At 47.5% G+C, this 23,704-nt stretch overlaps 1 protein-coding gene across 2 annotated transcripts in view; it reads right to left on the bottom strand.

Moving 5' to 3' along the window:
- Positions 1-236: 236 nt before the first annotated feature.
- The window catches only part of LOC133368433 (N-acetylglucosamine-6-sulfatase-like), a 40,182-nt gene continuing 16,714 nt past the window's right edge, over positions 237-23,704 (bottom strand). The window contains exons 7-13 of one of the 2 annotated variants that reach the window (XM_061592673.1): positions 23,614-23,696; positions 13,390-13,508; positions 10,657-10,760; positions 9,649-9,750; positions 5,389-5,499; positions 3,103-3,210; positions 237-1,101 (exon numbers count right to left, since the gene is read on the bottom strand). In XM_061592673.1, the coding sequence (XP_061448657.1) occupies positions 958-1,101; positions 3,103-3,210; positions 5,389-5,499; positions 9,649-9,750; positions 10,657-10,760; positions 13,390-13,508; positions 23,614-23,696 (771 nt within the window). In that variant the 3' untranslated portion in view covers positions 237-957. The remainder of the gene's footprint in view (positions 1,102-3,102; positions 3,211-5,388; positions 5,500-9,648; positions 9,751-10,656; positions 10,761-13,389; positions 13,509-23,613; positions 23,697-23,704) is intronic. The other variant, XM_061592674.1, reaches the window with a different exon arrangement.

Below are 23,704 nucleotides of genomic sequence, written 5' to 3'. Positions count from 1 at the left end.
CTGGACCAGATCCAAATGCTTCAGGGTCTTATTCTCTGTGTATCTTATTCTCTTCTCCAAGGGTCAGGCAGGACTTGTTCCCGAGACTGCATATCTTCTGAATTTCCACACTGGAGAGAAGCGACATTTCATGGCGGTAAAGAGAGGAGACTTTGTGTGGCTCTCAAGGCCTGGCTTCCGTCTCTCTGAGTGAAGAGAGGAAACCATGACAACCCCCATGCAAAGATGAGAGCACCTTTTCTAACAAACAAGTCCTTTATTCCATTCCATTTTTTTTCACAGCACTTAAGGTGGACAGGCCCAGATGGGACAACACAGCAGCTGCCAGAGCTGCTGGGGGAAAGGATCTGAACCAAAACTTTTCTAAGTGGAGAGGAGTTAAAGACACACACAATCATCATGGATGGACACCTCCAGCTCTCTAGAGAGGAGAGGAGATGCTGGGAATATGACACAATACTGATTAGTGATTAATTGGGGGGGGAGGGAGAGTATCCTACCCAACCACTCCCCAAGACAGGGGACTGGAAAGGAAAGAAATCCATGAGCTGTCCAGGGATGACCACTTAGTCAGCAACTGACGGCCACTAGGCCAGACCTGACCCCCCGAGTGGTGAAATCTGACCTGTTTGTTGCCAACCCTGATGGCAAACAACAGGTGTAGGTGAGCAGCAAAAGAGGCAGCACTGGAACTGGATATCAGAGCATTTTAATGGGAAGTCGGTCACAGACCTTTGGCTCCCCGTCCTCCCACTCTTCTGTCCACCATCACCCCTCCAGCAAAGCTGGCCAGAGGCTTAAAGCCATGGGATCCGGAACTGGGGAAAATCAGCTCAACACTGGTTGACAAGTAGAGAAAAGAGGGGAAGCTGCTAAAATCAAGCGAGAGAGAGACCCAAAATGGCCCTGTTGGGTTCCTTGGCACAGGCACACAGGAGCAGCAACCTCAGGGTCCGCTTAGGAGCGGCAGCTGGCGCCAGAGCAAGCCTGGAACTTGATCAGCCTTTGGTTCATCTGCTCCAGCAGCGAAGGATCCACGGTCTTGGCCACGTTGAGGAGCTGGTGTGGGTCTGAAGTTAGATTATAGACTTCGACAAAACTCTGCAAGAGACAAGGGGTTGGGGGGGGACAGTCCTCCCAAGGGGAGGGAGAGGAATCACCATTATCTAAATAACACAATACAAAATCCGCAACACCTTCATGTTTGATTGCTGTAAACCGCCCAGCCAGCTTTGGCTATGGGGCAGTATACAAGTGCAATAAATGAGTAAATAAATAAATGTGCAGGTGTGAGGTTTGAGGATGGTCTTGGCCAGCCATCCCCACGCTGGTGCCCTCTAGGGGTTTTGGATTACAACTCCCATCAGCCCCATCCAACACTGGCAGGGGCTGATGGGAGTTGTAGTCCAAAACCTCTGGAGGACACCAGGGTTTGGGGGAGGCTGATGTTCATCAAAATTTGGGGAGGAAACCAACCCAGATCCAGAGCCCTGAGCTAAGGCTCTTACAGACAGTGATAATCTCCATCAGCGGGAAATGCAATTTCAGAGTTCCCCATTCCTGCAGGTGAGACGCAAGGGGCACTTCAGCACCCAGAACTGGAAAGGGCAACTTGCTCGCCCTTCCTCTCCCGCCACGTCCACCAAGGAACCAAGCAAGACCCACCCACCCCAGTTTCATGCTGATGTGACCCAGCCCTCCTAGGGCTTGTTTTACATCAGCTTCACAACAGTGGCTTTTGCGATAGGCTCCGAAGGCCTCTGGGGGTCGTGAGAAGCCCCTCAAGGGTTCCCCAGTGAAATGAACAGGGATGGAAGAAAGCACACAGTAGCCAAGCATGCGCTTGAGAGGGAAGTGGGGAAGATTCCTCCCTCGCAGGCAACTGGCTGCTTCATTCTCTCCCAAGAGGAAGTTGCTGGGATGAAGCATCAGCCCGTGACTGTAGCATATACCAATGTTTTGGTGCACTGTCGTGCAACAGCCACATGTCAGGCTGAGCACACCTTCACAGCACTCCTCCGGACAGAGATAGTTTGGTCATAGTGATCCTTTCACTGGTAACCTCCAGAATGGGCTACTGTAATGTGCTCTATGTAGGGCTGCCCTTGTAGGCAGTTCAGAAGCTCCAACGAGTGCATAACTCAGCAGCCAGGGTGGCAAGGACTGGCAGGACACTTATTATCCATGTCCTAAAAGACCTGCAGAGATTGCCAATTTGCTTCCCAGCCCAATTCAAGCTGCTTATGCTGATGTACAAAACCTGCAACGACTTAGGCCCCAAATATCTGAAGCAGCATCTTCTCCAATCTATTTACTGAAATTTCTTAATAACTTTATATTCAGAAGAATCTCAACGCAATGAACAAAGCACAAATCAAATAGAATAGAACAGATTTTCAAAACAATGTGCAATACAGACCTACCCAAATGTTAAGCTCAGCAGCGGAGGCTGCCACCCTTTGAAGCTCCATGGGCTGCCACACATGGGAGGGCCTTATCTGTGGTGGCATCCTGGTTATGGAACGCCCACTCCCCAGGAGTATGCCCGGCACCGTCATTGTACTCTTTACATAAGTGAGTCAAGACACACCTCTTCTCCCCCGATTTTGGGAGCAGGTGAGATATTTTAGATCAGATTTCTCTCCCCTTGCCGCTTGCGCACTGTAGTAATCTTTGTGTTTTAATTATGCTTCTAAGTGATGTTTTCATTTTATTTCAGAAGATTTATTGAATGTATCCATCCCACCCTGGGACCTCGCGTTGAAGGGTGGGTAACAAATCAAAATAAAAGTCAAACATTTTAAATGTAAGGCTACCTTCTCTCTCAGCTGACCGAAGTCAACAAAAAGGGCCAGCTGGTTCTGGTCACTGCCCCTGTGAATTACATGTGCACCCTAGAATATGCACCAGAATCCTCTTCTATGGACAAGGGTTCTTCGCTGAACAGAGTTAGCATGGAAAGGTTTCCCAAAGTGTGGGAAGTTCCGGAAATGACGGCTCTGGTGGCACTGTCCTTGCTGTTCCCAGCTCATCATCAACTGGGCCAGAGTTTGGAACTCATTAAGTGCCTCTGTTTGGAAGGGTGGGGAAGGCCGTGCTCACCTGGGCATCAGCAAACTCACAGTACTGCAAGCTGATGGGGCTTAATGTGCGCACACAGGCATAGGTGTTGTTGAAGGCATCCTCACACACACAGTCAGGGAAGCATTGCTGCAAGACATGGGGAGGAAGGGAGAGAGAGAGGGAGAGAGAGAGAGGCTATATAAACCTAACACCTACCCAAGACCTGACATCATTCCCTCCAAAACCAAACTCAGCTGGCGAGTGATGACAGGATTGTAATCAAAATGGGGCCAACTGAGAAACAAGAGGGAGGGATCAGCCTGCTTGGGAGAACCCCAAGAAATACACAAAATATAAAGGAACACAGGAAGCTGCTTTATACCGAGCCAGATCAGTCCATCCAGCCCAACGTTGGCAGCGGCTGTCCAAGGTTTTAAGCAGGGCTTTTTTCCAGCCTTGCTTAGAGATGCAGGAGACTGAACTGGGACTTTCTGCATGCAAAGCAGGTACTCTCCCACCTTCCCCAATATTTAGATGTGGGGGGAAACCCCCAAAGGCAGCAGCCTCCCACTCAAGACATCCCAGAAGGAGACTGAGCAAGCTGGTGTGTGTGTGTAGATTGGAGTTTCCTGAAGAGGGCACGACTGGCAGGCTGAACCCCTGAACAGGAACACTCCATGCTGCAGGCTCCTTTCAATTCATTGAAAGTGGTTCTGGAGTAAGAAGTAGGAAAAGAAGGTGCATTCCCCCCCTTCCATACATTGCATCCAACATTAATTGTATTCAGAGTAGACCCACTGAAGTTAATAGACATGACTCACTCAGGTCAATTAATTTCAATGGGTCTGCTCTGAGTGGAACTTAGCAGGATGCAACCCCTCTGTAATGGGCACAAGGGATCATTATAATCCATACTGAGCAGTTGTGAGAATGGAACCTGAAATGGGAGAAAATTTGGATCAGCGAGTGTGGCTTGCAAAATAATGGCATGACAGAGAAGAAGAATCTTGTTTCCCTCAATGCTGTGGGAGGTTGGCTTGGGGCTGAATGGGCCTTTGTGAAAATAAAAATGATGGGAAAGGGCTGGGAGCACATCCTCTTTGCATAGGCAAATTTCAAGCCCAGCCCAAGTTCCAGAGCAAAACTCTCTTGGGTAGAGTGCCGGGAATGTTTGCACCAAGTCTGGAGAAGTGGAAAAGCAGCACACTGTTCCTCTGCTGCACAAGGCACCCCCCTCTCTTCAGAGGTAAAGCTAGACAGCGTTTATGATTTGTTACATTTTAATCCCACTCCTTCCACGGTTCTCTCCCTCACCTCCATTTTATCCTCACAACTACTCTGTGAGGTAGGTGGGTGAGAGAGAGAGGGATTAGTTCAAGATCATCCAGTGAATGTTATAGGAGAGTGGGGATTTGAACTGAGGTCTCCCAGGTCCTTGCCCAATAATCCAAGCCAGGGGTGGGGAACCTCCAGTCCATGGGCATAATTTGGCCCACCATAGGTCCCAATTTGGCATACAATGCAGTTTTCCCAAAACCATGGCCGCTTGTCCCACACCTGAAATCTGGCAAGGGCTTGGCTACAGAAGGACAATGAAAAGCTTAAAGCGAGCTCCCGACTGTTCCTTTGCAAAGGAGAGGGATCGTTGACAGTGACAATCAGCTGATTGGCACTGTCAGCATGCCTCTTCGAAGGAGAGCTTTCATTTTTTTAAAAAAAATACATTTACTGAGTAATAGAAGATATTAACAAAGAACAGGCATAACATTAAATTACATAGTTTGGGGGTGCAGTCCATAGTAGACAAACAAGTGCAAGAGGAAGGGGTAGCGGGGGAAAAGGGAAAAGAAAACAGAACACAATGGCATTACAAAGGAGTGGCAGCAGGACCCACATCCAAGGTGTGCTTTCCTTGGCAGCAGCCCCTTCGGAGTCCATTTGCAGGCATGGTTTAGATTCAAACCATGCCTGCAAAGGGACTTCAAAGGGGCTCACTGTAACTGTTGATCAAGAGTGGGAGAGGCAATTAAGGATCTGGTGGCAGGAGATAGGAGAATTAAGGGTGCATTCCCCCACCCCCGCTCTAACCATTTCACTGCCCTGGCTCTCATACACTGTGGGACCACAGTGGGAACTCCATGTTCAAATCAATCAAGATTAATCAGGTGACAGCCCACTCCCCCCCAAAGCAGCAGATGTATGCTCTTTTGCTTAATTTATAACACCGTCCACAGAATCCAGCTTCTCTTGCAGCATGATGTGCAAAGTAGTTTGGCAAGCTCTGTGCCTAAGGGCTTCAGAAATTCCCCTGCGGCAAGCACTTACCGATACCCCTGGCCCCAAGGCAGGACAGTGGGGGTCTCCACCAGTACGGCCTTCACCAGTGTACTGCACCAGGAAATCTGACCGCCAGCTTCTATTGTTTGTCTTGTTCACCTGGGGCAAAAGGAAACACATTTCAAAAAGCACCCCTGGCTGTGATAAAACCCTACTTCTCCACCATGGCCCCTAAACACTGCCCTAATCTATAGTAGAAACATAGTATGGCAGCACCTGCACTTTGGAACTCCCTGCCAATTGACATTAGGCAGGCACTTTTGCTGCACTGTTTTTGGCACCTGCAAAAACCTTTTTTTGTTTAGGCATGCCCACCTGATATGTAAAGCTGACATATTTCAATACATAATTTTTAATAATATGTATTTTAACTGCTGATTTTGTTTATACCTTGAAATTTTTCAAGTCTACTTGTTTTTAACTTCTAACTTCTTGATAATTTTAATGTATAGGTTATATTTTATGTAAACTGCTTAGAGATTAAGGGTGTACATATTGTTATTTTTAAAAAAACATGATTTAACAAGATTTATATGCCACTTAATTGTGATAAAACCTCAAAGCAGTTTACAAAAAACAAAGCAGTTTAAATAAAAATAGAAACTGAGACTGTATCCCCAACAGTAGGGTTGGGAACCTCCAGCCTCTGGGCCAATCATGACTCCTCCAAGGGATCCAATTTGGCCCATGAGACCATTTTCCCCAAGCCACACCCAACTAACCACCAGCTGACATCACTACTAATGTCAGCTGATGGGTGGGAGCCTCCAAGGCAGATCCTGCCTGCCAAATTTGGCCTCCCTGATAAGGATCCGGCCCGTGGAGCCAAAAGTGAAAAAGACAAATAACTGGGTGTTGGAACAAATTAAACCAGAACTGTCACTAGATGCTAAAATGATGAAACTGAGGTTATCATACTTTGGACACATCATGAGAAGACATGATTCACTAGAAAAGACCATAATGCTGGGAAAAGCAGAAGCGAGTAGAAAAAGAGGAAGGCCAAACAAGAGATGGATTGATTCCATAAAGGAAGCCACAGACCTGAACTCACAAGATCTGAACAGGGTGGTTCATGACGACAGATGCTATTGGAGGTCAATGATTCATAGGGTCGACATAAGTCACAAGCGACTTGAAGGCACTTACCAACAACAACAAAACCCCTGTCCAACAGGGTCTCCTCATTTTCTGGCCCAATCCAGTAAAAGAGGGAGCACTGCTCCATACAACTACTTGTTTGAGAATTGAAGCTGCAGCAATGGTTTCTGAAGGGTGTTCCAGGAAATCCTGGGGAACCTCAGAAAGGCCACACCTCAGTGGTAGAGCATCTGCTTTGTACACAGAAGACCCCAGGTTCAATCCCAGCATCTCCAGATGGGGCTGGGGACATCCCCTTGCTTGAAATCCTGCCTGCAGAGCTGCTGCCAATCCATGTAGATAATATTGCGCTAAATGGACCAATAGTCTGACTTGATATACAGAAGCTTCCTATGCCTCTATTGGGGTTCCTTGAAATCAGTAACAACAGACATGTTTCCCTGAAAAGGCAGCTCGCTCTCACTACTGTTGCATGTCAAAAATACAGCGAAAATACAGCGAAAGTTAAGGTATGTTCTAGAGCAGGGATGGGGAATTTGCAGCTCTCCGGGTGTTGCTGGACACCAACTCCCATCAGCACCAGTCAGCACGACCTACAGGCAGGATGGTGGACGTTGGTGTCCAGCAACATCTGGAAGGCCACAGGTTCCCCATCACAGGTCTAGAGCGTGCACTCAATTCATGCAGGAGGCCTGAATGGTCTAGCTAAAATCTATGAGAACCAAGTGTGCACCGTAGAACAGTATCCAGAATCCTTTGCAATGCACAGAAGTTCCATGGCAGGAAGGACTGAGTAAGGCATGGGCTGGCTCAGCAGGCTGCAGCCAGCGGTCCACCACCTCAGGGCCCTACTAGCATTAATTAGACTAGGGATGTGCTGGAATTCCACCCAATTCGGATTTGGTATCAAATTTTTCATTAATTTGCATATCTTCAATCACTAAGGATGGATTTTAATGTAATGAATTTCCGTGGTTATTTTTAAAAGTTGACTTTTTTTAAAAAATATCCACCTCTAAAACATTAAGAATGATAATTTGTCAATATTTCCTTCAAAATATTGATATTTTAAAAGGTAATATCAATTTTTCCTACAAAATATCAATTTTGCCTTTAAAAATAATTATTAATATCAATATTTTTTCCAAGCAAAAAACCACAGGCCAGTAAAAGCAGTGGCTAGTGGATGCAGAACAAGCTCTAATCAATGCCAGCCTGTTGGATCAATGGAATGCTTTTCAGCTGGCACTGGCCAATGGATCCTAACCCTAATCTAGTCCCATCTCCGAAGTATTGCGCAAGCAGCAATTTGTACAGCACTCTTTCTGCCACATCCTATTAATTGCACTCCCTTCATTGCTCATATGTACAAAAGGCACTTCCCCCCTCAGAGCCCAGTAAACCCCTTCAAACAAACGCCTCTGATTTTGGTCTATTACAAAATCTAGGCCCCTTGTACACAGATGTGTAGCCTTCATGTATGCTAGCCCAGCCACCTTGGGCTGATGGGGGTTGCAATCCAAAATATCTGGGAAGGACACAGGTTGGCAAAGGTTGACCTATGTAGATACCCACGCTCAACCTGCAGGTGTCATGGGTGAGGCCGGGGAAGTCACGCAACAGTGACAATAGGGCCAGCAGTAGCGCCCTACTGTTCCTTGCACTCGAGAAGACCCTTAAATGCAAACTATTTATTTATTAATAATTTGATTTACATCCCGCCCTTCCTCCCAGCAGGAGCCCAGGGCTGCAAACAAAAGCACTAAAAACACTTTAAAACTTCATAAAAACAGAGTTTAAAGTACATTAAAACAAAACATATTTAAAAGCATTTTTAAAAAAGCTTTCAAGACATCTTTAAAGAAAGGTTAAAAACGTATTGTTAAAAAAAAATTAAAAACATATTAAAAAGCAATTCCAACACAGACTCAGACTGTGATTGAGGCATTGCTGAAAGAGGGCTTCAGGGTCTTTTGCTTCCAGGAATGCATTGAGGCGGATGTTCCACCAACATGTGCAGTCATTTTTCTCCAGAGTTCCTGTACATAACAAAGGTTTCTTCTAGATTTGCATGACAGGAGCTCTGAGTGAAAGGATCCTTTAGCACAGGAGTTGTCAACCTTTTTGGACCAGAAGGCACAAAGAGTACTAGGGGCACCAGTGATAAAATGGCTGCTGGAGGCGGTGGTGGCATAAGACAAAATTAGAGAGCAGTCATGGTGAAGCTTTCCCATAATAGTATCTCCATACTAGTAAAGCCTCAACCTGTTGAATTTCTGCCTGCCATACAGCTGTTAAAGGCACAAAAACCCTGTTTTCCCCCAATGCCAACCCTAAACCAAAGCCTAGGCTGCCATCCTGTATCCACTTACCTGGAAGTAAGCCCCACAAAGGGACTTGCTTCTGAGTAAAGATGTATACCATTAACTATACAGTGAATTGTTAATGAGTCTCTGGTCTTTAGCTTCTGCAAAGCAGGAGACATGCCGAAGCCTCTTCACAAAGTTTTCACATTTTCCTTGTGGTGGGGAGGGGGATTCTTTAACATTCACCCCGTACTTATTGTGTAGTACTATTTGCAGAAAATAATTTCTAGGCCATACCTGATCTCAGGTGAAACCAGCACAGGAAAGTTACTAGTGGAAAAGGAAGGGTAACCTATAGGGATTCCAAGGACTAGGAAAAAAAAAAGACAGAAGCAGGAAACAGACAGAAGGAAGCACCAAAAGGGAGGGCAAAACAGAAGATCTTTAGGACCCCAGGGATTCCTACTGCCTGGTATCCAAACAACTCACTTATCAATCACAGCTCTGACTTCACTCATTGGCTAATAACACTGACAGGCAGGAGAAGCCTGGTTGGCTCATTTCACATAAACTGCTTAGAAGAGTAACTGCATATTTTGCTCTGTAACTTTCTTTCTAGGAGGGCTGGAGACCTACTTTTTTTAATGAAAGCTCAGGTTCTGGGCCACTTACTTGTGGCGCCACTGAAAGCCTTCATGGGCTCCATGGCAACTCCTGCTTTAGCAGAGAACCTACTGTGGAAAGAATCCCATAGCATTCCTGAGAACAGTTTCTATATTCAACAACCCCCCTCCACACACCCCTCCCCAATTCTTCTAATATGTTTGGGACAAATTATTACCAACAGGGGCATGAAGGACTGTCCATCCATGGGGGTCTGAGACACATCGACTCCTGCGATGTCCAGGAAGGTGGGCCCCAGATCAATATTGAGGATTGGCTCCTGAGGGGACAACAATGTGGGAAAGAGTTACAGATACAATCTAGACCACCCCATTCAAGGCAGTTATTTACTACTAGCAGCCTCGTGCCCAGTGTTGCTCAGGAATTCTAAGAAACCAAAACAATAGTACAGTTTTGCAAGGTTCAGTCTGACACCTTGATTCAAAATGACATCCAATTGTATCCAAACATAGATGAAAACCTATTCAGGAACTATTATGCAACATTTGGTAAATGATATCTTAAGGGGTCTCCAAATGCATGGAAGACCATTTTCTGAAATAATGTATATAGTAGATTAGCAAAACTGAAGGCTGCAGTATCAAAAACTCCAGCCTGCAGAAAAATGGTGTGTCAGGAATGAAGACTACTACTTGTTTGGAAATGAGCTCCCTAACTTCTCAGCTTCCAGGTTGTTGTCACCTGCCTTTTTTGCAAACAAAATTGACACAGTGACAGATTAAGGCTGTGTCTTGCAAAATAGCAATGGCTGAAAATTTAGACACCTTTCCTCTCACCATAGGAAGCTGCCTTATACAGACTCAGACCACTGGCCCATCAAACTCGGTATTGTTTTTATATGGACTGACAGCACCTATCCAGGACCTCAAACAGGTGTCTTTTCCCAGCACTACCTGGAAAAACCAGGAAATGAACCTGGGACCTTCTGCATGCAAACCATCTGCTCAACTCCTGAGCTTCTGGTTTATGAATATATGACTTTGCCTTATAGTCTAGTGTTTACATCTGGCAACAGCTCTCTGAGATTTCAGGCACAGATCTTTCCCAGCCCTGTTTTTTTTAATTGGAGATGCCCTGAACTTGGAACTTTCTGCATGCAAAGCATGGGCTCAACCACTGAGTTATGACTCCTCCAGCAGGGGAAAAAAGAAGGAAATGCACCTACTAGATAAGTCCGATTTGGCTTGATGCCTGGGCCTCGCACAAGCAACGGCACCCGGATGTCAAACTCATAAAGCTGCCGCTTGTCAATGGGCAGTGAAAACTGACCTGCGGAGGCAAAGAAGTCATTAATGTCAGTTTTCAGCTCCAAGAGAGAAAGAGCAGTACCAATTTATTTGGTACATTGGCATGCCCACCCTTCCTCCAAAAAGCTCAGGGTGCCTCCTCCTCATTTGCCTTCACAACCACCCTGCGAGGTAGGTTAGGTCGAGAGAGTGTGGCTGTCCCAAGGTCACTTAGTCAGCTTCATGTCTGAGTGAGAACTTGAACCTGGGTCTCCACATTCTTAGTCCAAAGCTCTTAACCGGCCTTTGCCAAACTGCAAATTGGTGGCTCCAATGTCAGTGGGGCAGTGAATCTGCTCTGGGTTTTACTTTCCAGGAGCTGTCCAAGGAAGTTGGATTCACTGCCCCACTGACAGAGCCACCAGTCTGTACTGCCAACCCGGGGACCTCCCATTGTTTTAGACTACAACTCCCATCAGCCCCAGCCAGCTGTTGTAGTTTATAACAGCGGGAAGGGACCAGGTTGGCCAACGGTGGTCTTAACCATTAGCCCACTTGGGCTGTCACTGGAAGTAGCACTGGAAGAGCACAGAGGATGGGATGGGATGCAGGGCAAAAATGTCTATTTGGAATGACACATACATTCCCAATTTTCTCTTCACGTGAAGTACTAGTTCCCTTCTATTCAGCACTGGTTTGGCCTCATCTGGAGTACTGCGTCCAGTTCTGGACACCGCACTTTAAGAAGGGTGGAGACAAACTGGAACAGGTTCAGAGGAGGGCAACAAGGATGAGCAGGGGACTAGAAACAAAGTCCTGTGAGGAGAGACTGAAAGAACTGGGCATGTTTAGCCTGGAGAAGACAGAGGGGAGATATGATAGCACTCAAGTACTTGGAAGGTTGTCACACACAGGAGGACTGGGATCTCTTCTCGATCATCCCAGAGTGCAGGACACGGAATAATGGGCTCAATTTACAGGAAACCAGATTTCAGCCAAACTTCAGGAAAAACGTCCTGACTGTTAGAGCAGTACAACAATGGAGCCAATGACCTAGGGAGGTGGTGGGCTCTCCGACATTGGAGGCAGTCGAGAGGCAGCTGGACAGCAACCTGTTGGGAATGCTTTAAGTTGGAGTCCTGCACTGAGCAGGGGGTTGGACTCGATGGCCTTGTAGGCCCCTTCCAACTCTACTATTCTATGATTCTTAGAAAGATTTCCACACACCCATCCCCATCTTATAGCTTCCTTTGGCTCCTCATTCAGGCCCAGACATCAAGGGCCAGTTCTTCCAACAATTAGGGCTGTATGGGCCTTTGAGAACCTGCCCCACGCCAACAAATTACACGACCCATACCTACATTTTCAGCTCTTTCTCTTAATAAGTTTCTGTCTTCACTTACAGAGATTTAAAGTAAAAAATGAGCTGAGATCATGTAGAATGCAAGTCAAGGAGTTAACCTCCTTCCAGGAACATGGTCCTGAATATTTAATTGTAAACCTATTGAAGTTGCTTGGACATAACCCAGGAAAAAAATCAACTACTTAAAAAAAAAATCCCATGTCTTTCGACTGGAGGTGCATATCCACTACATATCCAACTGGAGAGTTAAGCACATACTTGCCCACTGAAAACAGTGGGCTTTATAAATGCTTAATCAGCTTTAGTGCTTGATTTTAGTTTTTTGCCATATATATATATATAATATATACACACACACACTTTCAAAAATTAACAGCATAAACATGAAAACAGTTACCCAATTTCCCACCCCCTATCTGTAACCCTCTCCCACTCACGCAGAGCACGCATGTATGAAAGACAAAGAAAAAAAATGCAAAGGAGCAGTTGAAACAAACCCTTGTCAAGCACTCTCTCCAGTTCTTTGCCTCTGTCACACTGACAACAGCCCCAGAGTCCCCCTCCCTGCTCCCCTAGCTGTAAGCCTCTATCAGGGGTGGCAAACATGGCGCCCTCCAGAAGTTGCTGGACTACAGCTCCCACAATTCCTAACCATTGGCCATGCTGGCTGGGACCTAAGGGGAGCTCCAGCCAGCACCATCTAGAGAGCACCACGGGCTTTTCTACCTCTTTGGAAACGAGCTCACCAGTTATCGTTCTCAACTTCCAGGTCGGTGTCACAAAAGCCTGCCTTAGCTTTAGAAACAGATTTCCACAGGGACAGAGATTAAGGCTGCAAGTGCAATGACCATCCTGAAAATAGGCATGGCTGAAGCCTTGGAGCAGCCCTTCCCAACCTTTGGGTCCCCAGATGTTGCTGGACTACAACTCCCATCAGCCCCAGCCAGCCTGGCCAGTGGTCAGAAATGATGGGGACCGCAGCCCAGCAACATCTGGGGACCCAAAAGTTGGGAAAGGCTGTTTTGGAGGACACCTTTACCCCCAACCAGAGCTTGGGAAAGTTACTTTTTTTTAAACTACACTCCCATCAGCCTCAGCTAGCATGGCCACTGGATTGGGCTGATGGGAGTTGTAGTTCGAAAAAAGTAACTTTTCCAAGCTCTGCCCCCAACATAGGAAGCTGCTTTATACCTGGCATAATTAATCCCCGCACATCCCACTAATGTCCCGCTGAGAGAGATGCAGGAGCTACTTCCCTACCCTCTTCCATTCTCCCACAGGGCCCCTCCCATACCTGGTCTTGGCTCACCTGTGTGGTAACCGTGATCGGAAGTATAGAACACGTATGTGCTGTTCAGCAGGCCAAGAGACTTCAGCTGATCCAATACCTTTGCCACCATGTCGTCCACAGACAACAGAGTCTGCCAGCTGCAAGCAAAGAAAGGCATAATATATTGCAGGAGTAGCCAGCATGGTAGCCTCTAGACAGTGTCCCTAGCTACCCCAATATATTTCCTGTTGAAGCAGCAGGAACATCCAGAGACAGGGGAACAGCCTGAACCCCTTTCTCCCTGTTGCTCTTGGAGCCTTTAAGTCAGAAGTGGCCCAGAATATTTGAGAGACACACAGCAGGGCATGCAAGAGATCCATCTGCTGAAGGAAATCCGGTTGCCATTTCCTGCACTTGGCTACTAGCCACAAGGGCTATGTTCTACCACCACTGTTGAAGGCCTTATGCCTCTGAACACCAGTTGCTAGGAAGCACAAGTGCTGACGTTACACTCTTGTCCTCTTTGAAGACTTCCCATTGGGGCATCTGCATGGCCACTGTGGGAACAGGTTGCTGGACTAGATGGGCCTTTTGGCCTCATCCAGCAGCCAGGATCTTCTTACGTTGGCACTTTTGAGGAACTGACTCCTGGCTATGTTATTAATACCCAACATCATCAGAAAGTGTTATCATGGAATTATAGAATAGTAGAGTTGGAAGGGGCCTATAAGGCCATCAAGTCCAACCCCCTAGTCAATGCAGGAATTCAACTTAAAGCATTCCCGACAGATGGCTGTCCAGCTGCCTCTTGAATGCCGCCAGTGTCGGAGAGCCCACTATCTCTCTAGGCAATTGGTTCCATTGTCGTATGGCTCTAACACTTAGGAAGTTTTTCCTGATGTCCAGTCAAAATCTGGCTTCCTACAACTTGAGCCCATTATTCCGTGTCCTGCACTCTGGGATGATCAAAAAGAGATCCTGGCCCTCCTCTGTGTGACAACCTTTCATGTACTTGAACAGTGCAGATTCAACTCTGGTATCTATGTGCCTCCCCCACCCCCTGCGAGCTAACTTTGACAGAGGTTTGGAGGCTGCCCACCTGTCAATCATCTGGCATCACAATGGTATCAGGTGACCTGCTTTCTTTTCCCATGGGGCTTGAAATCATCTGATTGTCGGCGTTTGCAAAGCCCTGTGCCTTTGCAAAACACCAAGAATCAAGGCACTGATGGGCAGTAAAGTGTGTAGTTGTCCAGGGTCTCGGGGGGTCTTAGACCCTTTACTTTTGGGGGAACAAGGTCCCAAACAGCATCCTGTGAGCCCATCAACATGAAAGGCGTCTTCTAACAATGCTTCCTTGACCTTTCCTGCTGGTTGGAGCCAATCAGAGTGAAAGGAGGCAAGTCAGCCACTGAGAAGATTCTTCTCAGTAGCTAAAAGTCTCCCCTTTCATGTTCATTGGCTACTACACACATCTGTTGTTGTGGGAGAAGGCATTAACAAGGATCTCATTCTCAACCCAGCAGCAAAAAAGGGGGAGGAGGGGGCACAGCTATGACTAACATGAAGGGACCTTGGACTTCTGAATTTGCCACTACACTACTGTCGGCAGTGCCTACAAGCACTGCTTTTGGCAGAGAGTTGTGGCTTTACCTACCCCACACCCAACATAGGGCAGGTGCATGAGGGTTGGCTGAAACAGTATCCTGGACCAAATGGGAAGGCCTGGTGGGCCTAATTAGATCCCCTCCCCCACTGTTTAGCAAGTGACAAAAAAAATCAATTGATGTTTTAATAACTGAGATTGCCTATCTTGTAATGAACTGAAAATTATAGCGTTGGTATTAGCAACCTGTATAGTTTATTTGGATTGTTATATTAAGTTCTGAAATTAATCAGTATTGGCCTATTGATTGTCATGATAAATTAACAGGCAGTTTTGTTGCTGAAATGCTGTCCTTGTGTTGTGGGCTGCTTTGGGAACATTAATGTAGAGAAGCAGCATACAAATTAATAACAATAATCCTGCCCACCATCCTTCATGTGGTACCCAACTCACTAGTCTCTCCATTCCACACCCGCTCAGCACCGCGAGTCGGCGTGGCTATATTGTTGACCCTGCACAAACAAAAGAACTTCAAAGGGCCCTGCTGGATCAGACCATGGTTCAATGTTCACTTTCCAACAGCAGCTAGTCAGATGCTTCTAAGAAAGCTCACAAACAGGGATCATGCAAGTGGTTCTCCTGTTCTGGTTCCGTGGAGGAGCCCAGGCAGCAAGACAAGAAGGTTCCTGGTTAGCAACTTGCTCCGACAAGGCTTAGAAGTGAATGGAGACCTTTTGAGGTCTCTGCTTCCACCTCTCCTAGGTTCCACCCTCTTTTAGAAAACTAAGAGTCCTTAAAGGGCCAACCCTCAGGCCTGAAGACAGACTCTTCTCCTGGGCTCCAAGACCTCCCACCTGGTGTTTTCCCTACGCTGTTGGACTGTCAAGGAAGTTTGGAAGGAAATTCGTTTCTTGGGCCCAGGGGAAGGGGCCTGTGAGGGTCCTGGCTCCAGTTCTATGGGCCCTGGCGCTGCGAGATCCGATGCAGGACCTCCCACCTGCCAGATGCAATCCAACAACATCTGGAGGGGCCACAAGTTCCCCATCCCTGCAGTATAGGCTGAAGACCCAACACTATAGTCAGACAATGTGGAATTGCACCCTTTATGACTTTACCAGGTGCTTCTCATGTCACATTTACATCCTACATTTAAAGCACGTGGCTTTCCCCAAAGAATCCTGGGAACCATTTTTACCCCTTGGAGAGCTACAGTTCCCAGCACCTTAAACTACAGTTCCTAGGAACCTTTGAGGAAATGTAGGGTTTGAATGTGAGCTCAGAGTCTTCTCGGAATTAGGATTTTAATTCTTCACACTTATTACTTAAAAAAATTAATTCCTTTCAATCATAAAATGCTTCCTTCTATAAAGTGGGCTTAGGTCAGCTCAAGATCTTGAACCGTCCCCACTGAGAATAGGCACACTGCACTACTCTTCCCAAACCTGGTGCCCTCCAGGTGTTTTGGAGTACAACTCCCATCAGCCCAGCTCTACTTTGCTGGATCGTCACCGTGTAGTGGTGAGTGGGCTTGCGTGTTCCAATGAACCCTGCAAGCGATGCCGTCGGGAGTCATGTACTCCCAGCAGGGTCATCCATGGCGGTAAGGTCAAGGGAGAGGAACCAGACAAGAACTAGAGGATGATCCAAGAATGTCCTCAATAGCAGAACAGGCAGAGGATAACAATATGTATGTTACAACGGCTGTGAAGGCTGATGAAGGCTGCAGCAGATAAAAGACTTCCAATTGTCGTGGTATCCATGCCGTTGGATCAAAGCCTTTTTCTGTCAAGACTGTGTGTTGATCGTTGTGCACCGATCACCCCACATAAAACAAATTCACACACAGGCATCATGTAACCAAACCAAAATAAGAGTCCCATGGCGATCGGTGAATGGCGACGGGGGCAGGACTGTGAAATCCGGAAGCAGCTAGTCATGGACTGGCACATGGGTGATGGATACAGACTCAGTCGTCCTGGCTCAAGGACCGAGGCAGTTGAGTAGTTCGGCAGCTGTATCCACGACTGACGAGTCCTATTCAGGATCCACTCTGCTCACCCCATATGGGGAGGGGGGCTAGAAAAGGTGCCCTAAACATAGTCTGCCTCATCTCTCCCTGACTGGATCACCGCATCCAGTGGGGTCACCACTTAGCGGTAGCAAAAGACAAATGAATTTTGGAACATGGAATATACGGACCTTGCTGGACAATACAGATAGTGAATGTCCCGAACAAAGGACTGCCATCATCACGAGGGAGTTGAGATGCTTTGATACTGACATAGCAGCACTCCAAGAAACTCAAGAGAGCAGGAGAAGGGCAATTGAAGGAAGAAAAAGGAGGTTACACCTTCTTCTGGAAAGGGCTGCCTGAACAAGAATGATGAATACATGGAGTAGGCTTTGCTATTAAAAATAATGTTGTGACGCTCTTATCAGAAGTTCCTACTGGCATTAATGAACAACTCTCAACTCTCTGGTTAAAACTCGCCAAAAAAACAGCAGGCAACTATTCTAAGTGCTTATACACCAACATTAGATGCTGTCAGGCCCAGGATGTGACTCAGGAACCAGACCAACGGCTGTAGTTAATTCGTGTTTTATTAGGGTAATGTCCAAACAAAGACTGCGTTTTCTCATGAAGCAATACAGGGATACAGGTCCTGCGGCATTGGGAGAAAGTTGACAGAGCAAGGGACTTCTTCCCGCCTGTTCTTTAAGAAGGGGCCAAACGGGCGCGCAATCTTTCGCTCCTCCTTAACTGCCCCTCAGGTACTGCCCGCCTTCCCCCCCTTCTTTCCTGTCTTTTCAGCTGTCTGCGTGTGCGCGGTGAGGGGGGAAGCATCATTCCCTCCTCTTCTGAAGTTTCCGATTCCAGGATGGGGGATAGGGGAGGGGCTGATGGTAAACTGCCTCCCCGCTTTTCGGCTGTGAGCAGCCCTCCCTCTTTCCCCTTTCTCTGGCGGGATTACGTACTGAGGCTGGTCCTCGGATTCACTTTCTTTGTATTGTGGCTGTCTGGATAAGGCATCCGCTCTCTGGTTTTTGGCTTGGGCATGGTAAGTAATCTGGAAGTTAAACCTAGTGAAGAACTGGGACCATCTTATCTGTCTCTGGTTCAGCTTTCTGGCTGTTTGGAGGCTTTCAAGATTCTTGTGGTCGGAGCGCACTTCAATTCGATGAGAGGCCCCCTCTAGGTATTGTCTCCAGTTTTCAAAAGAGTCCTTGATGGCCAGCAGCTCCTTCTCCCAAACTGTGTAGTTCTTCTCTGCAGGCTTTAACTTCCGAGAGAAGTACGCACAGGGGTGCAGCTCCTTCCCTTCTTGGTCTAATTGTAGCAGGACCCCCCCAATGGCAAAATCTGAAGCATCTGCTTCCACTACGAAAGGGCGGTTCGGATCAGCAAAGCGCAGAATGGGCTCAGTAGCAAACCTTCTCTTCAGCTCCTCAAAGGCCTCGGTGGCGTTCTCTGTCCATTGAAACTTCTTCTTCCCCCTTAAACAGTCAGTCAGAGGAGCTGTTAATTTGGAAAACCCTGGAATGAACTTTCTGTAATAATTGGCAAACCCCAAAAACCGTTGTACATCCTTTTTGGTGACAGGTTGGCCCCGGTCCAATATGCAGCTTACTTTCCCTGGGTCCATCTCCACGCCTTCCGCTGAGATTCGATATCCAAGGAAGTCTAGAGACTTGAGGTCAAATCCACATTTCTCTAATTTAGCATACAGGTGATTTTCTCTCAGTCTCTTCAACACCGTCTTCACATGCTGGTCGTGGTCTTCCTGGTTCTTTGAGAACACCAGGATATCATCTAAGTAACAGATTACATACGTGTCCAACAAGTCTCTAAACACGTCGTTCATGAATTTTTGAAAAATTCCTGGACTTCCACAAAGCCCGAACGGCATGACCAGGTATTCATACTGTCCGTAAGCGGTCAAGAATCCTGTTTTCCATTCATCTCCCTCCTTCATTCTGATCAGATTGTACGCTCCTCTCAAATCCAACTTCGTGAAGATTTTTGCAGAGCGCAGTCGGTCCAGCAACTCTGAGATCAGGGGCAGCGGGTAGCTGTTGGGGATGGTGATCTGGTTCAATGCGTGATAGTCATTACAGGGTCTGAGTCCCCCCCCTTCTTTTTCACAAACAATAGTGGCGCTCCAGCAGGGGATTGTGAGGGGCGTGTGAATCCTCGCCTCAGGTTTTTATCCAGGAATTCCTTCAGGGCCTCCCTCTCATTCTCTGTGAGAGAGTAGATTCTCCCTGATGGGATGCTGGCTCCTGGCACTAGGTCAATCGCACAGTTGTAAGGGCGGTGGGGGGGTAAAGTCTCTGCCTCTTTTTCATCAAACACATCTTTGAATTCTTCATACTTTGGCAGCAGGGTCACTTGCTCGATTTCTTGCACTGCCCCCGCTAGGGTGTTCTTGATTCCTTCAGGTTGACAGTTCTCCTGGCAATACTGTGAGGTGAACCACACCACCGCCTCCTTCCAACTTATTTTGGGTTCATGCTTTGCTAGCCAGGGCATTCCCAGAATCACCTCAAAGTTCGAGAGATCTGACACGTATAGCGAAATTAACTCTTTGTGCCCAGGGATTTGAAGTTTCACTTCCTCCGTGGCTTGTGTCACCCCTCCTGACTTCAGGGGTCTCCCATCGATAGTCTCCACAGCTAGAAGAGCGTCCAGTTTCCACCGGGAAATTCCATGACACTTGACTAACTTTGCATCAATAAAATTTGTGGAGGCTCCACTGTCAATTAAGGCAGTGGAATTAAACACCACTCCTCTGGAAGTTGTAATCCGAATAGGCAAGACCAACACCCCCTTTGAGGGAGGTTGGATCGTTGAGGGGCCTTTATACAACGCTGCCCCCAGTCCACCGGCCTGCACGTGGACTGGGTGTTCTAGTTTCCCGACGGCTCGGCTTTCCCCCCTTTCAGTCCACAGTCTCTGGCCACATGGCCCGGCTTTGAACAATAAACGCATAAACGTTCCCGGCGTCGTCTTTCCTTTTCTTCTTCCGACAGTCTTGGCCTAGCCCCTCCCTGTCCCTCAGTTGCATTACCTGCCATCCCTGCAGTGGGAAGGGTCTTGTTGCGGGATGCCGAGGCTGAGTATCTCGGGACCTCCTGCTTCCTTCCCAGGCGCCTTCCTTCCATCCGGTGATCTATCTGTAGGCATAGCCGGATGAGCCCTGGTAGGTCAGCGGGGGGGGAGGTCCTGGCCAACTCATCCAGGATTTCAGCATTTAATCCACTCCGGTACATAAACATCAGGGCGGCGTCATTGTAACCAGTTTCCTGGGACAGAATTTTAAAAGCGTTAGTGTACTCGGAAACAGTCCCTTTAGCTTGCTTCAGAGCGCCTAGTTGCCGCGCTACTGTTTCAGCCCTTTGCGGGTCTTGAAACATCTCTGTCATCTCTTGTATAAATCCTCTGTACCTTCCTAAGACAGTATCCTTTCTCACGAGATACGGAGTCACCCATTTTGCAGCTTCTCCCTCCAGGAGGCTAATCACGAAAGCTACTTTAGCCCCATCGTCTGGAAATTCCGTGTGCCTGACATCCAGATATAACTCACATTGAGCCACGAAGGTTGCCAACTGATCACTTTGTCCCGCGTATTTTGGGGGCAATCCAATGGGAACCTTTACTACGGCAGCTGGAGGGGCTGTTTGCATCTGGTCTATCGTGGCCTTCAAGGTTTGATTATCCGTCTTCAGCGCCTTGACTGCTGCTAGCAGGGCTTGAACATCCGTCTGCAAATCAGCTACCTTAGTCCTCAAGAGTTCCACTTCTTCCGTCTCAGAAGTGGGGTTCGTCCCCCCCACTGCTCCCTTTGACATCTTGTCTCAGTCAAGTGAAGAGAGCGTTGAGAGTGATTTAGGTGGCTCTGTCAAGCTGTCAGGCCCAGGATGTGACTCAGGAACCAGACCAACGGCTGTAGTTAATTCGTGTTTTATTAGGGTAATGTCCAAACAAAGACTGCGTTTTCTCATGAAGCAATACAGGGATACAGGTCCTGCGGCATTGGGAGAAAGTTGACAGAGCAAGGGACTTCTTCCCACCTGTTCTTTAAGAAGGGGCCAAACGGGCGCGCAATCTTTCGCTCCTCCTTAACTGCCCCTCAGGTACTGCCCGCCTTCCCCCCCTTCTCTCCTGTCTTTTCAGCTGTCTGCGTGTGCGCGGTGAGGGGGGAAGCATCACCCCCTCCTCTTCTGAAGTTTCCGATTCCAGGATGGGGGATAGGGGAGGGGCTGATGGTAAACTGCCTCCCCGCTTTTCGGCTGTGAGCAGCCCTCCCTCTTTCCCCTCTTGCTCTGAGCCTGAAAGAGGGGGAGGCGTGAGAATGTCCAGGGAGGGCTCAGGCTCCCCGTTGCTAAGCGACCTTATCACTGGCAGTTCCTCTGTTTCGTCTTCGCTCCAAAGGGGGGGAAGTTCCTCCCCCTTCCCTCTGCCATCCATCCGAATACTCTTCTCCCAACTCTCCGGGATCCAGCTCCCCGGGATTGGGACCCCAGCTCTGCCTTCCGACAGATGCTGATGAAGACAACAAGGATAAATTTTATACCCTGCTGGACACCATCTTATCAGATATACCTAAGAAGGATAAAATTATCCTCCTGGGCAATTTCAATGCAAGAGTTGGGCATGATTTATTGATCTGACTAAGGCCTTCGATACTGTGAATCAAACCGCTCTCTGGACCATCCTTCTGAAAACTGGATGCCCTGATAAATTTGTGAATATTTTGAGACTCCTTCATGACAGCTACAATTTTGAGTAACAGTGGCTTCAGAGCGATCCATTAAGAGTCAGATCAGGTGTAAAATAGGAATGTGTCATTGCTTCAGCCTTATTTGCTATCTTCATTGCTATGATTCTACACCTTATAGAGGGGAAACTTCCCACTGGCGTGGAAATCACATATTGAACAGATGGAAAGCTTTTTAATCTCAGTAGGCTGAAAGCAAAAAGGTAATGTCAACCTCTGTCATAGAACTTCAATATGCCGGTGATAATGTAGTCTTCGCACATTCAGAGAAAGACCTTCAAGCTATCCTAAATGTCTTTGCAGAAGCATATGGAAAGCTTGGGTTCTCACTTAATATCAAAAAAACCAAAGTACCCCATCAACAGGTGCAAACTAGTCCCTCTGTAGCACCATCAATCCAGCTTAATGGTGTGACACTGGAGACCGTTGATCACTTTTCCTATCTTGGCAGCCATCTCTCTGTAAAAGCTGACATTGATGCTGAAATTCAACATCGTCTGAGCTCTGCAAGTGCCGCATTCTCCTGAATGAAGCGTAGCGTGTTTGAGGATCGGGATATTTGCAGGGAGACCAAAATGCTTATTTACAAAGCCATTGTACTACCAACCTGTGCCTGTGAAACATGGACCATTTATAAAAGCCACTCCCAACTTCTTGAAAGATTCCACCAACACTGCCTCTGTAAAATTCTGCAAATTACTTGGGAAGACAGACGGACTAATGTTAGCGTATTGGAAGAAGCAAAGACCATCGGTGTTGAAACAATGATCTTCCAACATCAACTTCACTGGACCGCCCATGTTGTTCGAATGCCTGATCACCGACTTCTAAAGCAGCTACTTTACTCCCAACTTAAAGATGGAAAACGGAATGTCAGTGGACAGCAAAAGAGGTTTAAAGATGTTCTTAAAGCAAATCTACAAAAATGTAACATGTGCATCGAGAACTGGGAAGCTTTGGCCCATGAGCGTCCCAATTGGAGGTCGGCTACTATCAAAGGTGCTATGGACTTTGAAGCATGAGTACAGGGCAAAAGGGACAAATGAGATAAGTGGAAGGCACGTCAAGTAAATCCCCATCATGACTGTCTTCTATCTGGAAACCTATGTCCTCACTGTGGAAGGATGTGTGGATCCAGAATTGGCCTCCACAGTCACTTACGGACTCACAGTTAAAGACCTTATCTTGGAAGACGATCTTACTCGGCCACAAGTGATCGCCAATGAATGAATGATTTTGCTGGGTCTGAAGGAAGCATGCTGGCTGGAGGTGATGGGAATTGTATTCTAAAACATTCGAAGGACACCAAGATAAGAAAGGCTGCACAACACCTAAGCCTCATTGCCTCTCAAGCATCTGTCTCCACCAGTGTCTCTCCCAGTGACTCTGTAAGCATTTTCTACCCTTCAGGGATGGCCCAACCTGCCCTGGGCCTGTAGTGCTGTAAACGCTGAACACCCCCTGACCAATACAGGCAGCGTGGGGCTTAAATAAGCCCACCCACCCCACCTACCTGTTGCATCAGTGTGCATGCCTGCCATCACCCAAGTGATGGTAGATATGCACATGCAGCACATGCTCATTGATGCAACAGGTAGGTAGAAAGCTTCCTTATTTAAGCCCTGCACTGCCTGTATTGGGGATGGGGGTCCCTTAGAGCTCCCATGAGCTCCTGCTTTGCAATCTGCAGGAGCATCACTGCCACGGATTGCTGAGTGGGAGCATCATCCTCCCACCCCTCGGCCAGGGACCAATATGGCTACCTGCTGGTGTCAGGCCTGACACCCATTGCCTCTCTCTTTTTAAGTTGCTCTAGAGAAGCAGCTCCAAATAGCTCCCACCAACTCCTGCCAATGGAGTTCTGGATCCCCCTCTTACCGTTCCCTGTAGACATTGTCCAGGAATTCAATGGATGTGTTTGACATGGGAGTCTTCGCTTGCCTTACCAGCCAGTGCTTGTCCTATAACA

The sequence above is a fragment of the Rhineura floridana genome, chromosome 12, assembly GCF_030035675.1.
Source record: "Rhineura floridana isolate rRhiFlo1 chromosome 12, rRhiFlo1.hap2, whole genome shotgun sequence".
NCBI classification, from domain to species: domain Eukaryota; kingdom Metazoa; phylum Chordata; class Lepidosauria; order Squamata; family Rhineuridae; genus Rhineura; species Rhineura floridana.
Note: the sequence above shows the minus strand (reverse complement) of the source record. Positions and strands in the feature narration are given on the sequence as shown.